The sequence below is a fragment of the Cyprinodon tularosa genome, unplaced genomic scaffold (assembly GCF_016077235.1).
Source record: "Cyprinodon tularosa strain WSP-4 unplaced genomic scaffold, ASM1607723v1 ctg876, whole genome shotgun sequence".
Lineage (NCBI taxonomy): Eukaryota > Metazoa > Chordata > Actinopteri > Cyprinodontiformes > Cyprinodontidae > Cyprinodon > Cyprinodon tularosa.
Genome location: NW_024039647.1, coordinates 272,046 through 293,740, shown reverse-complemented (window position 1 = coordinate 293,740; position 21,695 = coordinate 272,046). Strand labels below are relative to the sequence as shown.

At 37.6% G+C, this 21,695-nt stretch overlaps 1 protein-coding gene across 1 annotated transcript; it reads left to right on the top strand.

Annotated features, from left to right (window-relative positions):
* The first annotated feature begins 6,681 nt into the window (after positions 1 to 6,681).
* On the top strand, positions 6,682 to 20,241 carry LOC119775544 (sialoadhesin-like). Its single transcript, XM_038273557.1, has 9 exons — positions 6,682 to 6,873; positions 7,040 to 7,393; positions 9,035 to 9,325; positions 16,591 to 16,842; positions 16,966 to 17,223; positions 17,320 to 17,404; positions 19,397 to 19,483; positions 19,605 to 19,671; positions 19,748 to 20,241. Exons 1-9 carry the CDS (start codon positions 6,825 to 6,827, stop codon positions 19,781 to 19,783), a joined length of 1,479 nt encoding a protein of 492 aa, XP_038129485.1. The 5' UTR covers positions 6,682 to 6,824; the 3' UTR covers positions 19,784 to 20,241.
* Positions 20,242 to 21,695: the final 1,454 nt, after the last annotated feature.

Sequence of the window (21,695 nt, the reverse complement as noted above, 5' to 3'; positions counted from 1 at the left end):
ACACATCTTATTAATCTCCAAATTGCACAATTTGGGGATAAGAGGGACAGTTCGTGCCTGGCCCAACAGTACTTTGACTAACCATAAACAATTTTTAAACCTAGGAAATGAAAAATAATGTCTTCTGGAAATTTAGAGTTCCTCAAGGTTAAGTACTAGGATCTTTTTTTAATTTGTATATCAACGTTATCAACACTATGTCAACCTTTGCCAAGTGTCTACAGTAAGACATTGCCATTCATTTTATATGAAGATGACACACAATTATTATCTTTTGGGAATTATTTAAAAAAACATCATCAAACATTTAACTTGTAAGATGGGTGGTTTATTTCCAAAAAAATGATCAATGTATTGAAAAAACAAAACAAAATCAATGATCTTTTGTGACAGAAAAATTCAAAATTTTAGTGGAACGAGTAAATTAAGTTAAATTCTTAAAGGTTGTTTTGGATCATAAACTAAACTGGAAATCTCATTTTGAAATGGTAGAACAAAAACTATGCAAAAGTCCTGGACAAAGTGAAAAAATGTAAGGGCTCTCAACACTCCACACATAATACCACTCATTTGTCTGTCCATATTTGTCTCACTGTGTATCGGGCAACACATAAAAAATAACATTAAAAATTGTGTTTTTGACACAAAAGAAAGCTATGAGAACTTTAGGAGTAGCAACAAACTTTCAACTCAACTCAACTTTATTGTCAAATGTGCTACATGGTAAACATACAACACAGATGAAATTTCAGTCCTCTCAACCCCAGGGTGCATAATAAAATATAAAATATAATGAACCATGGCATAAAATAAAAATAGAAATAAAAACCTAAGATATAAAAATTAATATTTAAATATGCAAACAGCAGTGCGAATGGTGAATAGTGAATGGAATTCAGGTTAACTTACTGATTTCTCCAAAGAAATCAGTAAGTCAGAATTACAACTGTACCCTTAGTTTCCCTCATCCAAATTGCAAAGCAAGAAAATTTCTTCTTTTTGTAACTTTGTATCGTCCACCAGGTCTTAGCCCTCTCCAAACCCACCCGTTTTAAAACGTTTACAACTATTTTAAACCGGTAAAATGTTTACCAATATAGACATGTTAGACATCGCTGGAAAGCTTAGATTCTCCACAATTCAACCACACAGAACAATTAACACTGATGTAGCAGCATGTCAAAATGTAAAATTTTAAAGAATCTGTTTTACTTTCTCTCTGTTCTATGTCGCTGAGCAGTGCTGCAGAGGGCAAAAGTTTAGTTTATTCCCTTTCACAGGTTGATGATTTTGTTGATGGGGTTGGTTGTTATCTGCGTACTGCCTCAGATAGCGCAGCCCCAAGGAAAAAGAACAATTTTAAAAATAGAAAGCTGGCTCCCTGGTTTAATGCAGAGTTGCACACACTGAAGCAAAATGCTTGGAAACTGGAGAGAAAACCGTGCTCCACAGGACTACAGGAATCCTACCTAGTCTGGAAAAAATAGTTTTCTTGTCAAAAAACGTGACAGATGGACCCAGTATTTAAGGTGAGACAATCAGTAGGAAAGTTCAAAACGTTCATTAACACAAAACAAACAGAAACAGAACAGAAACAGGCTGCTTTGGATCTGTGGACCTGCAGCAACTGCAAGGAAAGGGGGGTGGGGTACCACCAAATTAATGACACTCTCTGGAGGATGAAACACAGGTAAGTGACCACTCTCATCAATTCAGTTTAGTTTATTTATATAGCGCCAATTCACAACACATGTCAACTCAAGGCACTTTACAGTTCACCAGATCCTAAAGTCAAATTGATTCAAAGTTTTCTATCAAAGGAAAACCAGTTGATTGCATCAACTCATTGACTTGGATGCAATCCCTCACACTAAGCATGCTTATAGCAACAGTGGAGAGGAAAAAACTCCCTTTTAACAGGAAGTAACCTCCAGCAGAACCAGGCTCGGTGTAAGTCGCCATCTGCCGAGGCCGAATGGGGTTCAAGGAGACAGAAGCAGAGATACAAAAAGCAGCTGTAAAAGGCGGTCCCATCAGGACACACACAGCCAGGCAGACGAGCTCCGAGCCAGCTCCCTTGTCAGAGGATGAAGAGAGCACATTCAGCAAGTCACAGTCAGAGAAACAGAGGCCGATCTCCAACATCTATAAACAAAGGTGTTGATGGCAGCAGCACAGCTGATATTTCTCTCCACAATGTTGTCACAGCCAAACAGGAACACAAAAGGCAAAGCTACTATGAGAAAAAGCAGAGAGAGCATAACGTTATTTGAACTAACAGATTTTGAAGAGTGGGAGAATAGAGATAGAATGAAGCAGAATGATTAAATAAGGATCTTTATTTTCTCCAGAAGTCTAAGTCTATAACAGCATAACTATAGAGATAGCTGAGGATAACCTTAGCTACTCTAACTATAAGCTTTATCAAAAGGGACATTTTTAAGCCTACCCTTAAAAGTAGACAGGGTGTCTGCCTCACGGACTAAAACTAGTAAACCCCTAGTAAACCTGTAGATTGAGAGCAAAGTGCTCTGTTAGGGACATAAGGAACAATCATATCTCTGATATAAGATGGAGCTTAGCCATTTAAGGCTTTATAAGTGAGGAGTAGGATTTTAAATGATATTCTTTATTTTACAGGAAGCCAGTGAAGAGAAGCTAGCATAGGAGAGATATGATCTCTCTCTTTAATTTTCATCATAACTCTGAAACTTTGTGGACTTTCTGATAGTAAAGAATTACAATAGTCCAGCCTTGAAGTAACAAATGCATGGACTAGTTTCTCAGCATCACCCCTAGACAGGATATTTCAAATTTTTGCAATATTCCACAAATAAAAGAAGGAAATTCAAGAAACCTCTTTGATATAGGATTTAAATGACAGGTCCTGATCAAAAATAACACCAAGATTTTTTAGTTATCTCAAATCAGTTTAATCCAATCCAAATTAAATGACTGACTAATCAGCTTCTTTTTCAAAGACTCTGGTCCAAAGACTATAACTTCTGTTTTATCTGCATTTAGAAGCAGAAGGTTAAAGAGTCATCCAGGTTTTTATGTATTCAAGACATGCCTGTAATCTATGTAATGGGTTAGCTTCATCTGGATTTATAGACTGATATAGCTGAGTATCATCAGCATGACAGTGAAAATTAATCCCATGCTGTCTAGTAATTCTACCGATTGAGAGTATATATATAGTAAAGAGAATTGGTCCTAGCACTGATCCCTGTGGTACTCCACAGGTAACCATTGAGCCTGAGGAAGATTTATCATTAACGTGAACAAACTGAATTTGATATGATAGATAAGATTTAAACCAGTCTAATGCTGTTCCTTTAATTCCTACAAAATATTCAAGTCTTTGTAAAATAATATTATGGTCAACTGTGCAGCACTGAGATCCAACAAGACAAGTACAGATACAAGTCCATTATCTGAGGCCATGAGAATATCATTAGTGACTTTCACCAGGGCTGTTTCAGTGCTATGATGAGTTTTAAAGCCGGACTGAAACTCTTCAAAAAGTTTATTATGGTGTAAGTGGTCGCACACTTGTTTGGCAACTACTTTCTCAAGAATTGTAGATAAGAAAGGAAGATTGGATATACGTCTATAATTGACCAAGTCATCTGGGTCAAGAGACAGTTTCTTAAGCAGAGGTTTAATTACAGCAATCTTAAAAGCCTTTGATACATATCCGTCTAACAGGGATAGATTAATCACATCTAAAATGGAGGAGGAGATCAAAGGGGATACCTCATTAAATAACCTGGTTGGAACTGGATCTAACATACAAGTTGAAGGCTTAGACAATAGACAATTTTGCTAATTCTAAAAGTTCAACTGGATCAAAGCAGTCTAATCAAATTTCAATCTTAGCCCATTGATGAGTTGTTCTATTTTCAAGATTCTGAGGGCACCCCTTGTGTTTCTGGAGGACCTCCAGAAACACAAGGAACAACAATTGGTGCCCCTGCTCCAATTCTTTTTTAAATCCCAATAGCAAGAAAGTTGTTTAGGTCTTTTGTTGTATATGGGCTATCCATTAGGCCATTGGAATTGTGATGATTGTGCTTATGTAATTTCTTTGTTCCATGACTAAATCTTAGATTATGGAGAAAGAGGAAGAGCAAACGGAAACTTGGGAGTGGATTTTCAGGCAGCTGTGGGAGCACCATCCAGATGTCCCAGATGAAGAATTCAATAAGCAGTTAACTGTTGCTGTGCTGCATGTTGGAGTAGTATTGAGCTAAACAGTTCAAGCTCAACACTTAATAATTATAGGACCTTGTTGATGTGAGATGGAATGTCCTTTGTTAAATGAAGCACACTGAGCAGCCTCTGTTCCCTTGGCCCAAGAAGGAGAGGAACAGGCTTTGTCTCCAATCTAAAATAGTGCAGATAGATATCCGGATCATTCATTCAAGGAACTCTGGACGCAAGGAGCGTTTTGATGGATGGGAAGTCAGTTATTTTGTTTTTCCTCATTAAGACTCAGCTAAAAGCACTTCTCTACAGAAAAAAAGTGAATATAATAAAGAAACATTTTTTTTTATTCCTCCTTTCTTTCCTGTGCCAACACCCTCCTGCATGCAGGGGATGCTCAGTTATTGTTAAGACTGGGGTGCTTAGTGTTCATCCACTGGTCATTACTTATTGTCAGTCAGGGTGTAGCCCGCTGCACTTGGGTGTGTTGGAACTGTTTGGGTGTCTTTAGTTGCCACTTGGATTATTTCTATGCTAAGAACTGGATACATTGTTTACTTTTTGACTTGAAGGGGTTTTTTTTAGCACTTGAGAAGTTGACAGCAGTTTTCCATTAATGTTTTTTTTTTTCCTATATGGACCATCATGAAACTGTTAGTGAGTTAACTAATTCCCGAGGATGACAGGAATGAGTGCAAGTATGAAAGGATGAAAAGTGCAGGTGTTTTAGAATTGCCTGTTGGTCTATGAGTTGTTGTTATACATTAGATGTTTAATGTATTCAGCATGTATTGAGAGCATGTATTTATTTTAAAACATTAACTGTGAAAACTTGAAACAAAACAAGATACTTTTGTTTCCTCCTCAGTGGACCTAAAATAAAACCCTGAAGCTTAGAGTTAGAAGAAAAGAGAAGAGTGAGCCAGCAGAAATGGTCGGAATTTCCGCTTTGTGTACCAGAACTGATGCATTCATACACATAAACCCACACACACACGCAGAGAACAAAAAGCTTGATAGAAGAGCTCATTTTTGTTTACTAGGAAAGGCCATACAGTGCTTTTTCTCTTGACCATGGACAGCATGGTGGGTAAACCAACCTCTAATTCTAGGGGGGCTTTCGGATGTTGTTTAGCTTTGTTTGGAAATAGTTTAAGTGTTAATTTCAGCGATATTGTAAATACATTTCTTTCCAGCTATAGCAGTGGCAGGACCCCAAGCCCATAGTAGAACATTTTTGAAAATTGTCAGCAAATCAACTGTTTCTCAGTCTGTATTATGTGAGGATTATTAGACCTAAGCCTTTGTGTGAATCCAGCATGGCTTCAAGGTGTCTAATCACAATGGGGCATGCGTTATCAGTTTGGTGAGATCATGGACTGTCAAGGTTGTGTGGAGGTTGGTTGAGGACCAAAACCAAGATTTCATTTATAAATGAATGGCAATGGAATGGCCATGGAAACATAATTCCAAAAATTATAAACAGGAAACCAAAAACCAGGAGACGCCAGGAAGAACACACATGATGAGTAAGGTAGAGGAGGAGTATATATCAGACAAAAGAAAGACTAGGCTAATCAGGTGAAAGGGAGCAGGTGTCGATAGAAGCAACTAGAAGCTAGGGGAAGGAAGACTTGCACAAGGGGGCAACAGATAGCAGCACAAAAAACACAGTATTGCTAGAAAACAACTACAATGACACAAAACTGAAAGAAATAAACTTATTGGCAAGAAACCACAAAATCACTGTGTAACTGAAAACCCAAAAAGAAACTCAAAGAGAAATCCACAAAGTGCAGAACCATGACATGGACAGAGCTTTCTAAACATTAGGAGAGTCAGTGAAGGCTATATCTTATTTTTGAAAATATAGAAGTTCCTCAAATACTTTAATACCGGTAAGTCTTAAAGCTACAGTGTGTAACTTTTAGCGACATCTAGCGGTCAGCCTGCAGACTGCAGCAACATGAACATCTCCCCCCCACCGCTTCTCCCCCCCAACAGTACGGCGAGCATTACGGGACAAAATGTCTTCCACGACGTCCGCATCACCTACCTTCTCAAGTGATGAGGTTTGTTTACATAGATAATTTTACAGATAGTATTTCATTAGTCTGTGTAGGGTATAGATTTCATGTAGACTTAAGATAATAAATATACCCGTTATTTTTTCTACATCGTTGTGACATTTTGGCGATCTCGCAATCACTAGTTTGTTGGCTCTGCGCTGCCGTAGCGAAAAGATGTCTGCCTCCATGGCTGCGAGACCCGCTCCTATGTAATTGTAAATAACGAATTCTAAGGCAACGCAAATATTAAGGTTAAGAGGCTGAGCTCGTAGATGATGATAAAATAACATAGTTATGTATAATATATTACATTTCTGACTGTATATCCCTGTAATTATTACACACTGTAGCTTTAAATAAAAAGCTGGTAGCATGATACTCACACCCTTAGATGATAAATATACACATATGAGTGAGATAGTAGACCTTGGGGGTTGTTACAAGTGGAACAGGAAATATGATTCATCTGTCACAAGAATAAAGAGGCAGCTTTAGCTCACATTTCCCTTAAATCTCTTATTTCCGTTTTAGCCCTAAGAAGGTGAGATGGGTGCTTCCAAATTGCTTATCTTTTGCTTTTTTATTTATTTGAAAGGTAAGGCACATTCTATGTAACTTATGTTATGAAATATGTGATGCAGCTTTTTTTCAGTTTTATATGAATTGTTTAGCATATTTTATTGTAGTGCAGTTTATTCGTACAGTACACTGAATTGTGGCATCATTCTACCATATATCATATATTTCTATTTATTTTACAGGGTCTGAAAGTGAAACCTCCTGGACATCCAAATCCCCAGCCTCAGTTAAAGGTCTTCTGGGCTCATGTGTGGTTATCCCCTGTTCATTTAACTTCCCTGATAAAAGACGTAATTATGATTCTGTTGGGATTTGGAAAGACCCGAATGGTGTAGTTTTTCACTCAAAAGTATCTCAAAAGGTGTCATCCCAGTATAAGGGTCGAACTGAGCAGGTTGGAGATCTTAAAGAAAAGAACTGCTCTCTGAAAATCGTTGACCTTCAAGAAAAAGACACGGGGCCTTTTGAATTCAGAATTGAAATTAAGGACTATGACTGCTACTCCTATAAAAGTATGGTTTCCATTTCAGCAATAAGTAAGTTGCTCATATTTTTATTTAAGAAATGAACAGAAATTAAACTTCTCTCCAATTTTGGTGCTTCTAAAATATTTGACTTTTCATGAGCTTTGCTTTCTTTCTATTTAATGTTTACAGGTATAAATTTAACATTTTATCTTTTTATTTAGCTCTTACTTAATGTTTTACACTGTATTAACATCTTCATTTCTTTTATCTTTTTGCACAATTTTAAATCTTTTTGTGGTTGAAAAATCTTCAGACAAAAACAATAAGAATTAGGAAATGGCTTGGAAACTAAAGCTAACAAATTTCATAGTGACAAACAACATATCTAAATGTCATTGATATCTTGCAGGAGATAATCAATGTGACAGAAAGATTGTTTACATACCGGTATTTACAATCCTTTGGTGATTAAACTTATTCTGATGATAGCTCACAAGACACTCAGTTTAATTTTTTTAGACTTCGCGGAGCTTTTCTGTATAATATTTTGCAACGCAATTGCCTCTTACACACAATTTAAAATGAAGCTAAGGCGGAAATTCAACTGAAGAAACTCTGATTACTTCCATTCAATCTGAGGCTGATCCGCCTCCGACGCAGCCACTTTCCTTGATGCCCAATCATCTTCCAGCACTCTACTTAAAGCCACTCCAAATCATCTCTAGGCTGCTCTTCAACAAGCGCAAGATCCATCGCTCCTATGTCGGACTTTGATTCAGACAACCCACCTCCATCCCCTTCTCCACCATTGTAGTAAGCTCATCCGACTCCTCCTCGATGCTCCTTCAACCTCACCTCCAGTGTGTACTCCCTCCAGACTTTCATGGAGTTCCCTGTCACTTTAAACGGTCCGGCAGAAGACCGCCACGTTGAGCCTGGTTCTGCCAGAGATTTCTTCCCAAAGGGGAGTTTTTTCTCTCCACAGTCGCTTCATGCTTGCTCTTCATGGACAGTTTATGCAAACTTTGTTCATTCAGTGACATCTAACTCAAGCATCACCCTGTATACCAGCCTCTATGGATTAACCAAACTTCACCTATCTAAACTCCACCACCAGTTTCAGGCCTGGGGGGAATATCCTTATTCTCATACATCAGTTTATCTGCATTAAAGTATAAATCAGCGTTTATGTTTCCTGCCGAGGCCTGAGCGCCAAACTTCAAACTATTGTATCAATAAACTCTTCTAATTGCATCTTTCTCTCTCTGTGAGTTTTTCAGATTGAATTCTCATTAACCTATTACAAGACATCGAACCAAAGTATTTCACTACTGCATCAAATGAAGGACATGAAATCTAGTCTAACTGAACTCATGAGGAAAATGATCAACATATATTTGAAGCAGCAATCATTAAATTAATGAAATGTGTAGCAAAACTAAAACTTGAATGTTGAGGAAACTTGTGTGAAAAAGTAATTTGCTCGCCTTATGTTCCTTCATTCTACATTTATCTTAAATATGTGTCTTTGTCATTTGAAAGCTTCAGGCTGTTTCAGAAACCATGAAGATGTATTTTGTTTTATATGAAATCAAGTAAAAATTGATTAGGGGCATTACATTGTCAGCAGATTGTGTAATATTATTCTTTATTTTATGTGATTATTGAACCTTAATCATTCTGATAGTCTATGTGATCTCTCTGGTACAGGTGAGCCAAATCCCATCCAATTCTCTGTCAGTGGGGACTTTAAGGAGAGGCACAATCTCTCTGCATCCTGCTCTGTGTTTCATACCTGCCCTGCAAGTCCACCCCATTTCACATGGAGTCACTCTGGGAAGAAAACGCATCATTCCCAACAGCTAAATGATGGAGAGTGGAAGGAAACAGCGATTCTGAATTTTCGCCTGACTCATAATGACCACAACAAGGCGTTGAAATGCAGTGTAAAATACAACGGAGGAAAAGTACAGGAAAAACAGGAGATCCTTCAAGTAAGATGTAAGTATTTATAGATTTGGGCAAGGCAAATGTATTTGTAGAGGACGAATCAGTACATGGACAATTCAAAGTGCTTTGCATAAATTAAAGAATAAAATAGAAGAACAATAGGAGCTGAGTAAAAGTAGATAAAAACATGACAAAAACATGACAAAAGAAGATAGTAAAACATTTAAAACACCTGGACATCAAACAAAAACTAATAATACTTCAGTTAACAATTAAACTTCAACAGCTTAAGACAGCTCTAAAAAAAAATGGATATTTACCTTTGACTTAAATTAATTCCGGCTTTCAGCTCTTTTACTTTCTTCTGGGAGCTAGTTCCAGATACGTGGAGCATAGGAACTAAATGCTGCTTCTCCATGGTTGGTTCTAGTTCTGGGTGAGTGGAGTAGGCTTGAATTAATAGACCTGAGTGGACTGGAAGATTGATACACTGACAACAAATCTGTTTTGTATTGAGGTGCTAATCCATTCAGTGATTTATAGACTAACAGAAGTCTATTATCCAAACTACAGGGAGCCAGTGCAAAGACCTCAGAACCGGGTTGATGTGCTCTACTTTCTTAGTTCTAGAGAACACGGGCAGCAGCGTTTTGGATCAGCTTCAGAATTTTTAGGCAAACCTATGAAGAACCTGTTGCAATAGTCAATTCTACTAAAGATAAATGAAGGCATTCGTTTTCTAGACCTTTATTGGACATTATTCCTTTAATCTTGTAATTGTTTATAAGGTCATAAAAGGCTGCCTTTTATCGGCCTTTAAAGGTAGCTTCCTTTATGTGCTTCTGAAGGTTCAGAGTCCATAGTAACACCAAGATTTTGGCCATTATCAGTGGTTTCTACGTGTAGTAGCACATCCATGTATTGATCTGTTCTAAGCATCTAGCCAAAGCTCTAAAATGGTCATAGTCACATGGTGACATTTTGATGTACAGTTGTGGTCGCGTGCATAGTTATGTTAACTGATATTGTTTTCTATAATCTGACTTTAGGGGAGCATGTATATATTGAATAGGAGGGGCCGTAGAGTTATGTGGTTTGAATTAGAGTTTTCTGTGTTGTATTATAACTAATTACCATATTCATCGAGTCATATGACTAAGAAAAATATCATTAAAGAAACAGATGCTTATAAAGTAAGGGAACAGAAACACATGACTGCAAAAAGTCTAAAAAAAAAATTACAAAAAGTAAGTTATAGAAAGAAACTGACATCTGAATCCTAAAGATGCTGGGTGACATCCATAGAGCTTTTAGGGTGCATTCACAGCAGGAAACAGCAGGGGATGCTTTAGCTTTTATGTGTTTGCTTGAATTTCTATGTGAATGTGTAGATCTTGTCCTGTCCATGTGCAGATTGTGCTATGCATGTTTAGATTGTACTGTGCATGTGTGAATATTGTCCTGTCAATGTGTAGATTGCCCTGTGCATGTGCAGATTGTGCTGTGCATGTGCAGATTGTGCTGTGCATGTGTGAATATTGTCCTGTCAATGTGTAGATTGCCCTGTGCATGTGCAGATTGTGCTGTGCATGTGCAGATTGTGCTGTGCATGTGCAGATTGTGCTGTGCATATTTAGATGTGTGGTACATGTGTGATATTTTCTTGTCCATGTGTAGATTGTGCTGCGCATATGCGGATTGTGCTGTGCATGTGCGGATTGTGCTGTGCATGTGTGAATATTGTTCTGTCCAGTTTAATATTGGAGAATCTATTAGGGAGCTTTATATTTTTTTAATATATAAAAACTTTATTTTCTGACAATTCGCTTATTTATGAGCAATTATGCAAATTAACAAAAATCTAGAAAAAGTAAACCATATTCTATTATTTTCCATGTGAGTCCCAGATTGTTTATTCTTCTTTGCCTTTTCTGCAAAGTGCTCAGATTTTCAGCACAGTTTTTTTGGATTGCTTAAGCACGATTTTCAAAACAGAGCCCTTGTTTTCAAAACACTACACACAATTAGCACAACCATACACCCAATTAGCAAAACACTACAGATCCTTTGCATAATTAAACACTCTTGTAAAAACTATACACTTCTGTTTAAAAACCACACTTTGTTACCATATGAAACTCACACGTTTCACATTACCATACTCCGTTTGCTCGAGTTACACTCTGCTGTGATAAACCTAAAACACTTTTAGCACTTCTACTTCCCTATGATTAGAGTTGGCTACCATCAACAAAGTACAAATATAATGTAAATTTACCAAACACAAGACCAATGTTGCAGACTGAAGAAACTCATTTATTTCTCAACACGCCCAAAATGTTGACATGGAGATTCATAATACTGTAACAAAATGTCACTTTACGTATTGTACTGTAAGTTTTCTTTAAAAAAACAAAACAAAAACTAGACATTGTCTCTTCACCTAGCTGGATCTGGCCAGAGAATTTCATCAACATCGCAGGCAATGTTGTCATTAGCAAGACACCTTGGAAAGAAACGTCTTGAATGACGAATCCATCCTTGCATTGTTGCTACCTCCATCTGGTCACAGGCCTCCTCCATGGCTTGGATGAGGGGTACCTCAGCCTGGAGACGGAGATCATATACCTTCCACCGCCATGCCGAGAAAAACTCTTCCATAGGGTTTAGAAATGGAGAGTATGGTGGAAGATATAGGAAATGTAGATGTTGCTAAAACCAGTTCTGAACCAGAGCAGAGCGGTAGAAAGACACATTTTCCCAGACAACAATTTATTGCATATGATCAATTTGATTTGCTGCTGTTATGTTGTGCAATTGGTCCAAGAATGTAAGTATGAGTGCTGTGTTGTAAGGGCCCATATGGTCATGGCAGTGTAGAACAGTCTCAGGCAAAATTGTGTTCAGTGTAGATCTAGTATACATATTACAGTACCGTAAAAGATTATGAGACAGTATGCAAGATCACAATGCTTAGGTGGATACATACCTCTGCATAATCATGCCGCAGTCATTTCACCCTTTCGGAATTGCGCTCGAAAGGCACTCGATAAGTTTTCTTCATTTGAATAGGTTTTTTTATTAGGATGCGTGCCAGTGTTGATGTTGAGACCTGATGGATATTGCTGAAACCGACGTGGTTATTGACAATGTTAGCTTGGAGCTGATTGAGGATTATAGCATTGTTGGCCAAAACCATGTTTACTATCTCCCTCTCTTGCTGTTCTGTGAACATAGGAGGCCTTCCCCCTCTTCGTTCCGGACCCTCAATCCTATGTAGAAAAAAAAACAGTAAACAATAGTACAGTAATTTCACAGGAAAAGGTAACAGAAGTGCTGATAGTGCATAGAATACAGTACTGTAAGCAGTTGCTGAAACCGTGCAGATGTTTTTGATATGATGATATTTTTACAATACCTATTTTCCAGTCGAAATGTTCTTATCACACTTGCCACTGTGTATCGGCTTAGATTTGGCTGTACTCGCAGTCCAGCCTCCCTCAGCGTCAGGCCGTGGTTGACAACGTGGTCAACCAGTGTAGCGCGGATCTCATTTGTCAGATTCGTTCCTCTTTGAGCACGTTCTTGTCTTCCTCTTCCTCTACCTCCAGCATGGCCTCCATCTCTTCCGTTGATTCCTCCTCTGTTGATTTCTCTTCCTCCCCTTCCTCCTCTTCCTCCTTGTCCTTCTCCTCCTCCTTGTCGTCCTCCTCCTTGTCCTTGTCCTCCTCCTTCTCCTCCGCCTTGTCCTCCACCTCGTCTTACTATTTCTCTGACTCTTTCCATTGTGCTTGAAGACCGATGAACTCACCTGCTGCTTTTTATAGTGCTTATACACCTGATTGGTGTGTCTTCAATTAAGCAAACAAGTGTTTGCACACCTGATGACTGTGTTGAATCAATTGGTTGGAAGGTGCGGTAATTTGACAGTCAGTGCTTTGGTATTGCAAGGAAGTGACTTCATAATAGATTTTTGTGTGTAATGTATGTTAAGTGAGTTTAGTGTTTTGCAAATCACTGTGTGTAGAGTTTTGCAACAAGTGTGAGGTTGACAATGTGCTTATAGTTGTGCAAATATGGGCTGATGTTTTGCTTCTTGAGTGTAAGGTTTTGCTAATAGTGTACTGCTTTTAACTTTAGTGTGTAAGCAATCCCAAAAAACTGTAATCAGTCCTACATGTCTTTATCCATGCTTGGTCAGATCCTGATGTTTGAAAAAGGTGGCAGGGAAACCTTGCCAAGCTTGCCAAGCTTTCTTGCTAAAACCGGTTATAAAAATATAAAGCTGACTAATAGATTCTCCATTATTACAGTTTTTTCTGAATGCTTAAGCGCTAATCGTGATTCTTGTAGCACAATTTCTAAAACTATTAATACTTATAGCAAAACCACTCACTGAGTTTGCAAAACTAAAAGCACAAACACTGCATTGCACTCAGTTTGCAATTTTGTACCACACATTTTGCAAAACTGTAGGCACAATTCACTGCACAACACTCTATTACCAAATTTCCAACACACTCCTAGTAAAATCATACACATGTATGGCTATCATTAACACTATTTTGCCAACTGTCTGGCACACTTTCACATGTGAAAACTGTTTTAGATAATTAGTTCACTTTGCAATCAGCCTAAGCACTATAAATAATAATAATTGATAATGACACCATCTTTCAAAATAGGCAATAAGCATTTCTTCATGAAGTCGTGTACTTGCACGCCACAGAATAAGAATGAAACAAATTTACAGAGTTCCTTTCGAGAGAAACACAGAACATGTAAAGCAACCGTGATATGACTATGTGCAGGTAAGCTATAGTGTCAATGGTTCTGAATTTGGAAGTGCATACTGTAGTGCTGTGCATGGGCCTGATGTGATGCATTTGTTTTGTCTTGTTCAGAGAGTGATGGAACTAGAAGCAGATGCCATGGGACATGAGCTACTTTTTGTAGATGAAGCTGGTTTTAACCTCAGTAAAACCAGGAGACGTGACAGGAACATTATTGGACATAACCAAAACATAACATAACCATGTGTGCAGCTATAAGCCAAAATGGTGTTGTTCACCATCATGCAACCATAGGCCCATACAGCTCTGCACACATTATTGCATTCCTGGACACCTTACATGACATGCTCACTGTTCAGAGACCAGAGCATACCCAATATGTCATCATATGGGACAATGTTAATTTCCATAGGGCTGCTTTGGTCCGCAACTGGTTTACAGACCACCCATTCTTCATGGCACTCAACCTGCCTCCATACTCTCCATTCTTAAATCCCATTGAGGAGTTCTTCTCTGCCTGGCGCTGGAAAGTGTACGACCGTCATCCTCATCAACAGGTAGCCCTTTTACAGGCAATGGAGGAGGCATGTGGAGATATTGACCAGGCATCATGTCAGGCCTGCATACGGCATTCAAGGAGATAATTTCCCCGGTGCCTTGGACTGGAGGATATTGCATGCAATGTGGACGAAATTTTGTGGCCGGACCCAGGAAGACGACATGATGTAGGCTGATTGTTTTTTTTGTTTTTTGTGAAATTACTATTTTGTGTTCTGACTTTGTCTTGGTTTTGATGAGTGTGAATAAACAGCAATACTTGAAATTTGGAACCTTATATGTTTACATGACACTATGACAAAAGTATGACCTCAAATTGACATCTGTACACAGAGAAAGAGAAAGCCAGATGGTTCCGCAGCATCCGCTGCAGATCCACCAGGTTGTGCAACAGCTTCTTCCCCACTGCCATCAGACTGTTGAACCTTTGATCCACAATCCGAACTCTGCACCTATTGCACATTATCGGGCATCAAATGCTGCTGAACTTTTAACTTTTAGCCCTTTAAATTGTTCATCTCATTGTATTTTTCAATAACGCATTTTTTGCACAAATGCCATTTTGCACTGAACCACTGCAACTTGCACACTGTCTCTTATCCTCTGCACTGTTCACACTTTGACCACTGCTGCACTTTTTGTATTTTTCTATAACTCGTGCCATTTGAAATATCAATGCAACGTTCATAAGCTGTATGTAACGCAATTTCGTTCTGTATGCACCCTGTGCATACAAAATGACAAATAAAGAAGTCTAAGTCTAAGTCTAAGTCTAAGTTTTGTATTCATACCATCAGTGTGTAGTTGGCACATTGTGTGCTTAGTAGATGATGGCTTGTGTTTACTGTTTGATACGAAAACACAATTTTTACAAAGGTGTGAAGAGTTAATCTAGCTGTGTTCGCTTTTGCAAGAGAACTGCAATGTTTTGATAATTGGGTGAAAGGTTTTCTTATTTGTGTGTAGAGTTTTGCAAAAATAGCCAATAGTTACAAAAAATGTGCTTAAGCAATCAGAAAAAACTGTAAACTGGTAAATTATTTTTTTAGGTTTGTGACATATTGGAACATGTAAAACACAGATTTACCTTCACAAAGCCTCAGAAGGGCAAGATTTATGCACAAAATGTAAAGCTGTTCATGAAATTATAATTTGTTTTTCTAATGTTTTTTGTTGTTGGCATTCATATAAATATACTGGTGTGATAACTTATTATACGTTGGACTGGTTTTTGTTATACGTCTGTTTTGAATTTATAGCCCCCTCTGGAGAAAACTCCACCAGCCGCCACTGGCCGAGACACTACAGTTTACTGTTAAAAAAAGGAACATACAGCTCTCCCATCTTTCTGGCAATGATATACACACATCATAGGATCATCACTATCACACCATCATAGGATTGGCCAAAATAGAAATGATAAACACAAACATGCATGAATGTAGAGGGTTTTTTTGTTTTGTTTTTTCCTTTTACAGTTGCACATTTCAAGTTTTCAGGTTCATTGTTGCTGACAGATATTTCATGAAAATAAATTGTGCCTCCATCAGTAGTGGATTAGATATACAGTTAAATTCACATAGCCAGTTCAATTCATCTTGGTTCAGGTAGATATTTAATGATGCAGAAAATAACAATCTTATTGTACAATTTATTTATGATGCTTTATAATAATAAATAAGTGCTATAAAATATTTGCTTGCGTGCTTGCATTAATTATCTGTGCCCATGCATTTTTAAAATAAATAATAAATAATTACCCAAAAACAAAAATTCTCGAGTGCGAGCATATTTTTTAGTGCCCTATTGTGCCCCTCTATAGTATTGGATCAGCTGACGCCCCTGCACTTTGGTCTTCCTGGTGTTGTTGTAAAGTGTTATATAAATAAACTTTGATTTGATTTTGATTTCAAACTTTCTACATATTGATAAAGTGGCATTCTTGTTTTTGTCTTTTTTGTGCAGATGCACCAGTGAACGTGAAGGTAGAGTACAATTCAACTGTGATGGAAGGAGAAAATGTGAGTCTGATTTGCTCCAGTGAAGCTCACCCTCCTGTCACTAGCTATCATTGGCACAGTGAAACCGGTGCAAATATCTCTCAGGGAAACCTTTACATGGTGACAAAAGTTTCTAGAAATATAAGAGCATTGTACTGTATTGCCGTCAATGAAGAGGGACAAGGTATATCAAGCCCTGCGCAGCTCAATGTTCTGTGTGAGTAAAAACTAACAGACATAATTAAATAAATATATTTTTTGTATCGTAAATAGAATATTACATGAGCTATACATTGCTGACTCCAACTGCATTTTAGAATTAAATGCTTTATCTTCACAGATGCTCCTGAGGTAAAGACTGAGTCATCATGTTTCTCACAGGGCAACAATGAAAAATGTCAATGTGTTGTAGACTCCAATCCTCCAAGTGAAGTCACTTTTAAACTTTCTGACCAAATTCTTCCCAATGCTACAAGAATGAATGATAGTTCTTTTGTCATAATGATCCCTTGGAAAGACGTTAAGTCTTCCACGTTTGTGCAGTGTTGGACAGAAAACAAGCTAGGCAAGGCTAGCCTCAAACTCTTTCTTCATGACGGTATGAAATGTTATTTAATTTCAAGATATCAGATTCCCCATACACTGTGAATAGAATAAACATATTTTGTCTTTTTTGGTATTTCTGTCTTGACAGGTATGGAGATTTACATTTTCATTGCAATTGGAGCAGCAGGGTTTTTGGTGATGATTTTACTTGGAGTAGTAGTAATTAAGAAATGGTAAACAAAAAAATACATATTTCCATTTTTTTTTTAAGTCTGCATGCAATCAATGTTATACATGAGAACCATCTTTCTTTTTTCATTATATTTTAGTTGATACCTATTAGTTAGACTAAAGATTTATGACCTAGTCTATTTTATGCAGATAACACTATGCTCTAACCAGCTCGGCTGATTCTGTGCCTTTCTGCTCATCCATGCTTCAGTCACTTAACCTCTTAACATCCACCTCATTTTGGGCATTCCTCGCATATTTTGCATACCCAAATGGAAAAGCAAATAACTTACAAACGGTAAGCCCAAATTACATCTGCAATACATTATTTGAAAGCTAACACGCTCTATTTTCCTAATATATAAATACAAATTGGGTGACAAGAACACAGACCAACCTGCATCAGTTCAAACATGACTCAAAGTTGTTGTTTTTCTATTCTCGGAAATCCTTCTCAAGGTTCTTTTTTTAAACAGCAGTAAGAAATACATTCTTGAGAAAAGGCAGGTTTTATTGTATTATATTTGTTCTACATCATGTCAACAACAAATGTAGAAAATTTGAGATCTCTAGCTATAATAGCTCCAGAGCTGTGGGATTTGGAACTTTTGGTGTCAGCTTGGAGCTGCGTGCAATGGCTCCACCTGCTGGTAAAAAAAAATTACAGTTGGAATTTTATGCATTCTGAATTTTTATCCCCACTTAAGGTGTCGCAGGTGGGTTTTAAGAGGTTAATGGTCATTGTTTATGTAAAGCAAGCATATTTACACTGATTTCCAGCTAAACATTAAACGTAGATGTTATGTCTATTTTTACATTCAGGGAGGACCTTATCAAGAGAGTATCATATTTGGGTATCAGGGTTTTGAGTCTATAATGGAATTTCTTTCTGAATGTCTATGTAGCATTTAGTTAAAAATACAGGATTTTTCTTCCATCCATCCATTTTCTTTAACGCTTTATCCCAGCTGGGGTCGCAAGGAGTGCTGGTGCCTCCAGGTGTCCATAGGCAAGAGGCAGGGTACACCCTGGACAGGTCGCCAGTCCATCATAGGGAAACACAGAGACTAACAAGACAAACAACATTTCACGCATACACTCAAGGAGAATCTAGAGAATCCATTTAACCTAACAGTCATGTTTTTGGACTGTGGGAGGAACCCGGAGTACCCGGAGAGAACCCATGCATGCACAGGAAAAACATGAAAACTCCATGCAGAAAGGCCCAGGGCCGGAAGTCAAACCATGAACCTTCTTGCTGCAAGGCAGCAGTGGTACCTACAACGCCACTTTTGGTTTTTATTTTTGACACAGGACCTGTCTTAGTTTATCAGTCAGAAAAGTCATTGTTAAGGCAAACTTTTGGAATTTTCTTTTTTTAAATTGCATTATTCATACGCATGCTTCTTCCTCACAGTTTATTTTTTAAATTGTGTATCAGCCTTTACAGTTTATTTATAGATTATTGCACATACCAGAACATGCTGTACTTCAAAATATTGTATCTTGATGTTCAGCCTGAGGAGAAAGGAGCACTTGTATTTTTTTGTAAAAAAGCCATGCTAAAGTTACCTCTTATTTTTTTAGATTCTTAGTATTTTCAAACTCTCAAATGCTTTGGATGCATCAGATATTTGTCTTTTGAGTACTTCTAGATTTGCCATCTTTTTGGGTGATGAAACTTATTACTACTGTCTTTTGAAGGACTTAATGCTCATTTAAAAAGTTCTGTCACTAAATTGATTCATTTCAATTCCTAACTTGGTCCTTGCACCAAAATTATATTGATTTTATTTTAAGCCTTATTAATATTATTATCAATATTATTATTTTGATGTAACTGTCAAAGTTTTTTCTGCGTTAGGCTTTTTCAGTTATCTAATTCAAGTTAAGAAATTAAAGCTATATTGAAGATAAGATTTCTATCAAAGAAGCAAACCATTTATTATTGTCAAAATAGGGGTTTTTCAGTTGTTTTTATCTTTTTTCTCCAGCAGGGGTACGCCTTGTGACACTTCAGGGTCAGACAGGAACACTATGGTGACACAAAGCGCTTGGAAACCCCACTACAACTCAAAAAGGTTCTTATTAGACACATCAGAATAAAACATCTACTATCCATTTAATTTAGAATTGCTTTAAATATGCATGCACATTTTTGTCAACTCTTACATGTGTTCACTATTTACTTTGTTTCTCCAGGAAAGAGTTTTGCAACGATTCACCCATTTCTGAAATATGTCCGAATTATATTTATGGCAATGTACTGGTAGGTATTCTTTTCTGTCTTTTATTTATTTTAAAATGCATGAATGAATATACTTAATATCATGATTTCTTTGCAGAATTTCGGGGATGATCAAATATATGCCAATGTGTAAAGTAATTAAGAAAAGCAATGAAGAAAAGCTACTGTCTTTCAAGCTATTGTTGATAGTGTTAAACAAAAACGAAGTCTGTATAAGTAAGACATTACTATTCTTATGACATTTGGTATGTATCTCTCAAATGATTTCCAAAACGGAAATGGTAATTTTACTTAGCACCTCTGCTTGCAATAAATACTTCTTCAGAAATTGTGAAAATGAGTAATGACCATTAAGCTATTGCAAAACGCACTGTACTTGGTTGTATGTTCTTATTTTCTTTATATTGTGACTTATCTAGTCAGAAAATATGTTAAAAAGCTTGAAAATAAGACATTTCTACAATTTCCATTTTTTCACACTTTTTTGTTAAGTATCTAATTCCACATGTGTTAGCCCATAGTTTTGATGCTTTCAGTGTGAGTCTAAATTTTTCATAGTCATGAAAATAAATAAAACTGTTTGAATGACAAGGTGTGTCCAAACTTTTGGTCTGTACTGCATAAATAATTTAAGGTTGTTAAAAATGAGACAGAGCATATCACCCAGGTCTTTTCCTCCATGACCATATTTCAAGCTGAAGACAACAAAAAATGAAGCTAATGTGAAAAGGGGTAGTAAACCCCACCTAATTTAAGTAATCCTCGCCTATTTTGCATACCCAATGTTGGGATCCAGAGGTTTGCCCTCCTGAGGGCGATGTGGATCCCTTTCTGAGGGGTTCTGCTGTCAGTTGGGATCCAGAGGCTTGCCCACCAGACGGCGCCGTGGATCCTATCCTGAGAGCTTGTGCTCGTTTTGAAGCAGCTGATTCCCATCTGCTCATTAAGCTCTCCTTACTTAAACAGAAGGAGAGCTTCCCTCTGAGCCGGATTGTTGTTCCCTGTTGTGGTTAGCAAGCCTGAGCCATCCTGCCTGTTCTGACTCCGTGAACCTTTACCTGAACCTAACCTGCTTTGTCTCCTCCGCTCCCCAGGAGGAACCCTGTCTGGTTTTTCCAATAAACAATTGGACTTTTAACCTGCCTCTCTGTGTCTGTGAGTTCTGCGTTTGGGCTAGAAATCCTGCCTGATCATGACACCCAAGTGGAAAAACAAATAACTAAGGAACTGTAAGCCCAAATTATATGTGTCATACATTATCTGAAAGTTAACACCTTCTAGTTTCTGAAAATAGTGTACCCAAAACCTAGCCTAAAATGCATCATTTCAAATAATGACTCGAAGTTATTTTTTTCCTTCTCGACAATAAAAGGTCTTTTTTTTAACAGCAGTAATAAAGACATGCTTGAGAATGGTTATGTCTCATTGTATTACATTTTTCTACATCATGTCAACCCCAACTGTCGAAAACATTCAGACCATTACCTACAACAGTTCCAGAGATGTGGGGCTTTGAACTTTTGGTGTCACCAGCATCTCCAAACCTCTCCAAATGTGCCGAATTGTGCCAATTGTGCAATTTGACCCATAGAATAACACTGAATCATTTTGATGGCCACAAAACATTTATGAAACAAGTATTTTTCCACTTTATTTAATTTTCATCAGATGATTGACTGATATATATATATACATATATGTAACCAATATTTAACCAATCAGGGTCTTGGAGCTGGCAGGGAGACAGACAGCACTGATGATGCAGATCACTATGATCACTCCTCTAAAACAGTTTATTAATGCCTTATGTTGCGATCCATTGTTACTGATGAAACCGTAACTACGCCCCTCTGAAGACACACCCCTCTGGCGTAGGTTCCTATTTGGCCGGTGGCTCTGTGTCACTAAACGGCTAGACAAAGCGCTTGCAGCTGAAGGCTACACAAAGTAGCGACCAAATCCCTCCAGAGAAGTCTGCGCTCGCTGGACCGAGTCAGACTGCCCCTTTCCTGCGATTCAGAAGGAGCTTAATGCAGTGTTTTTAT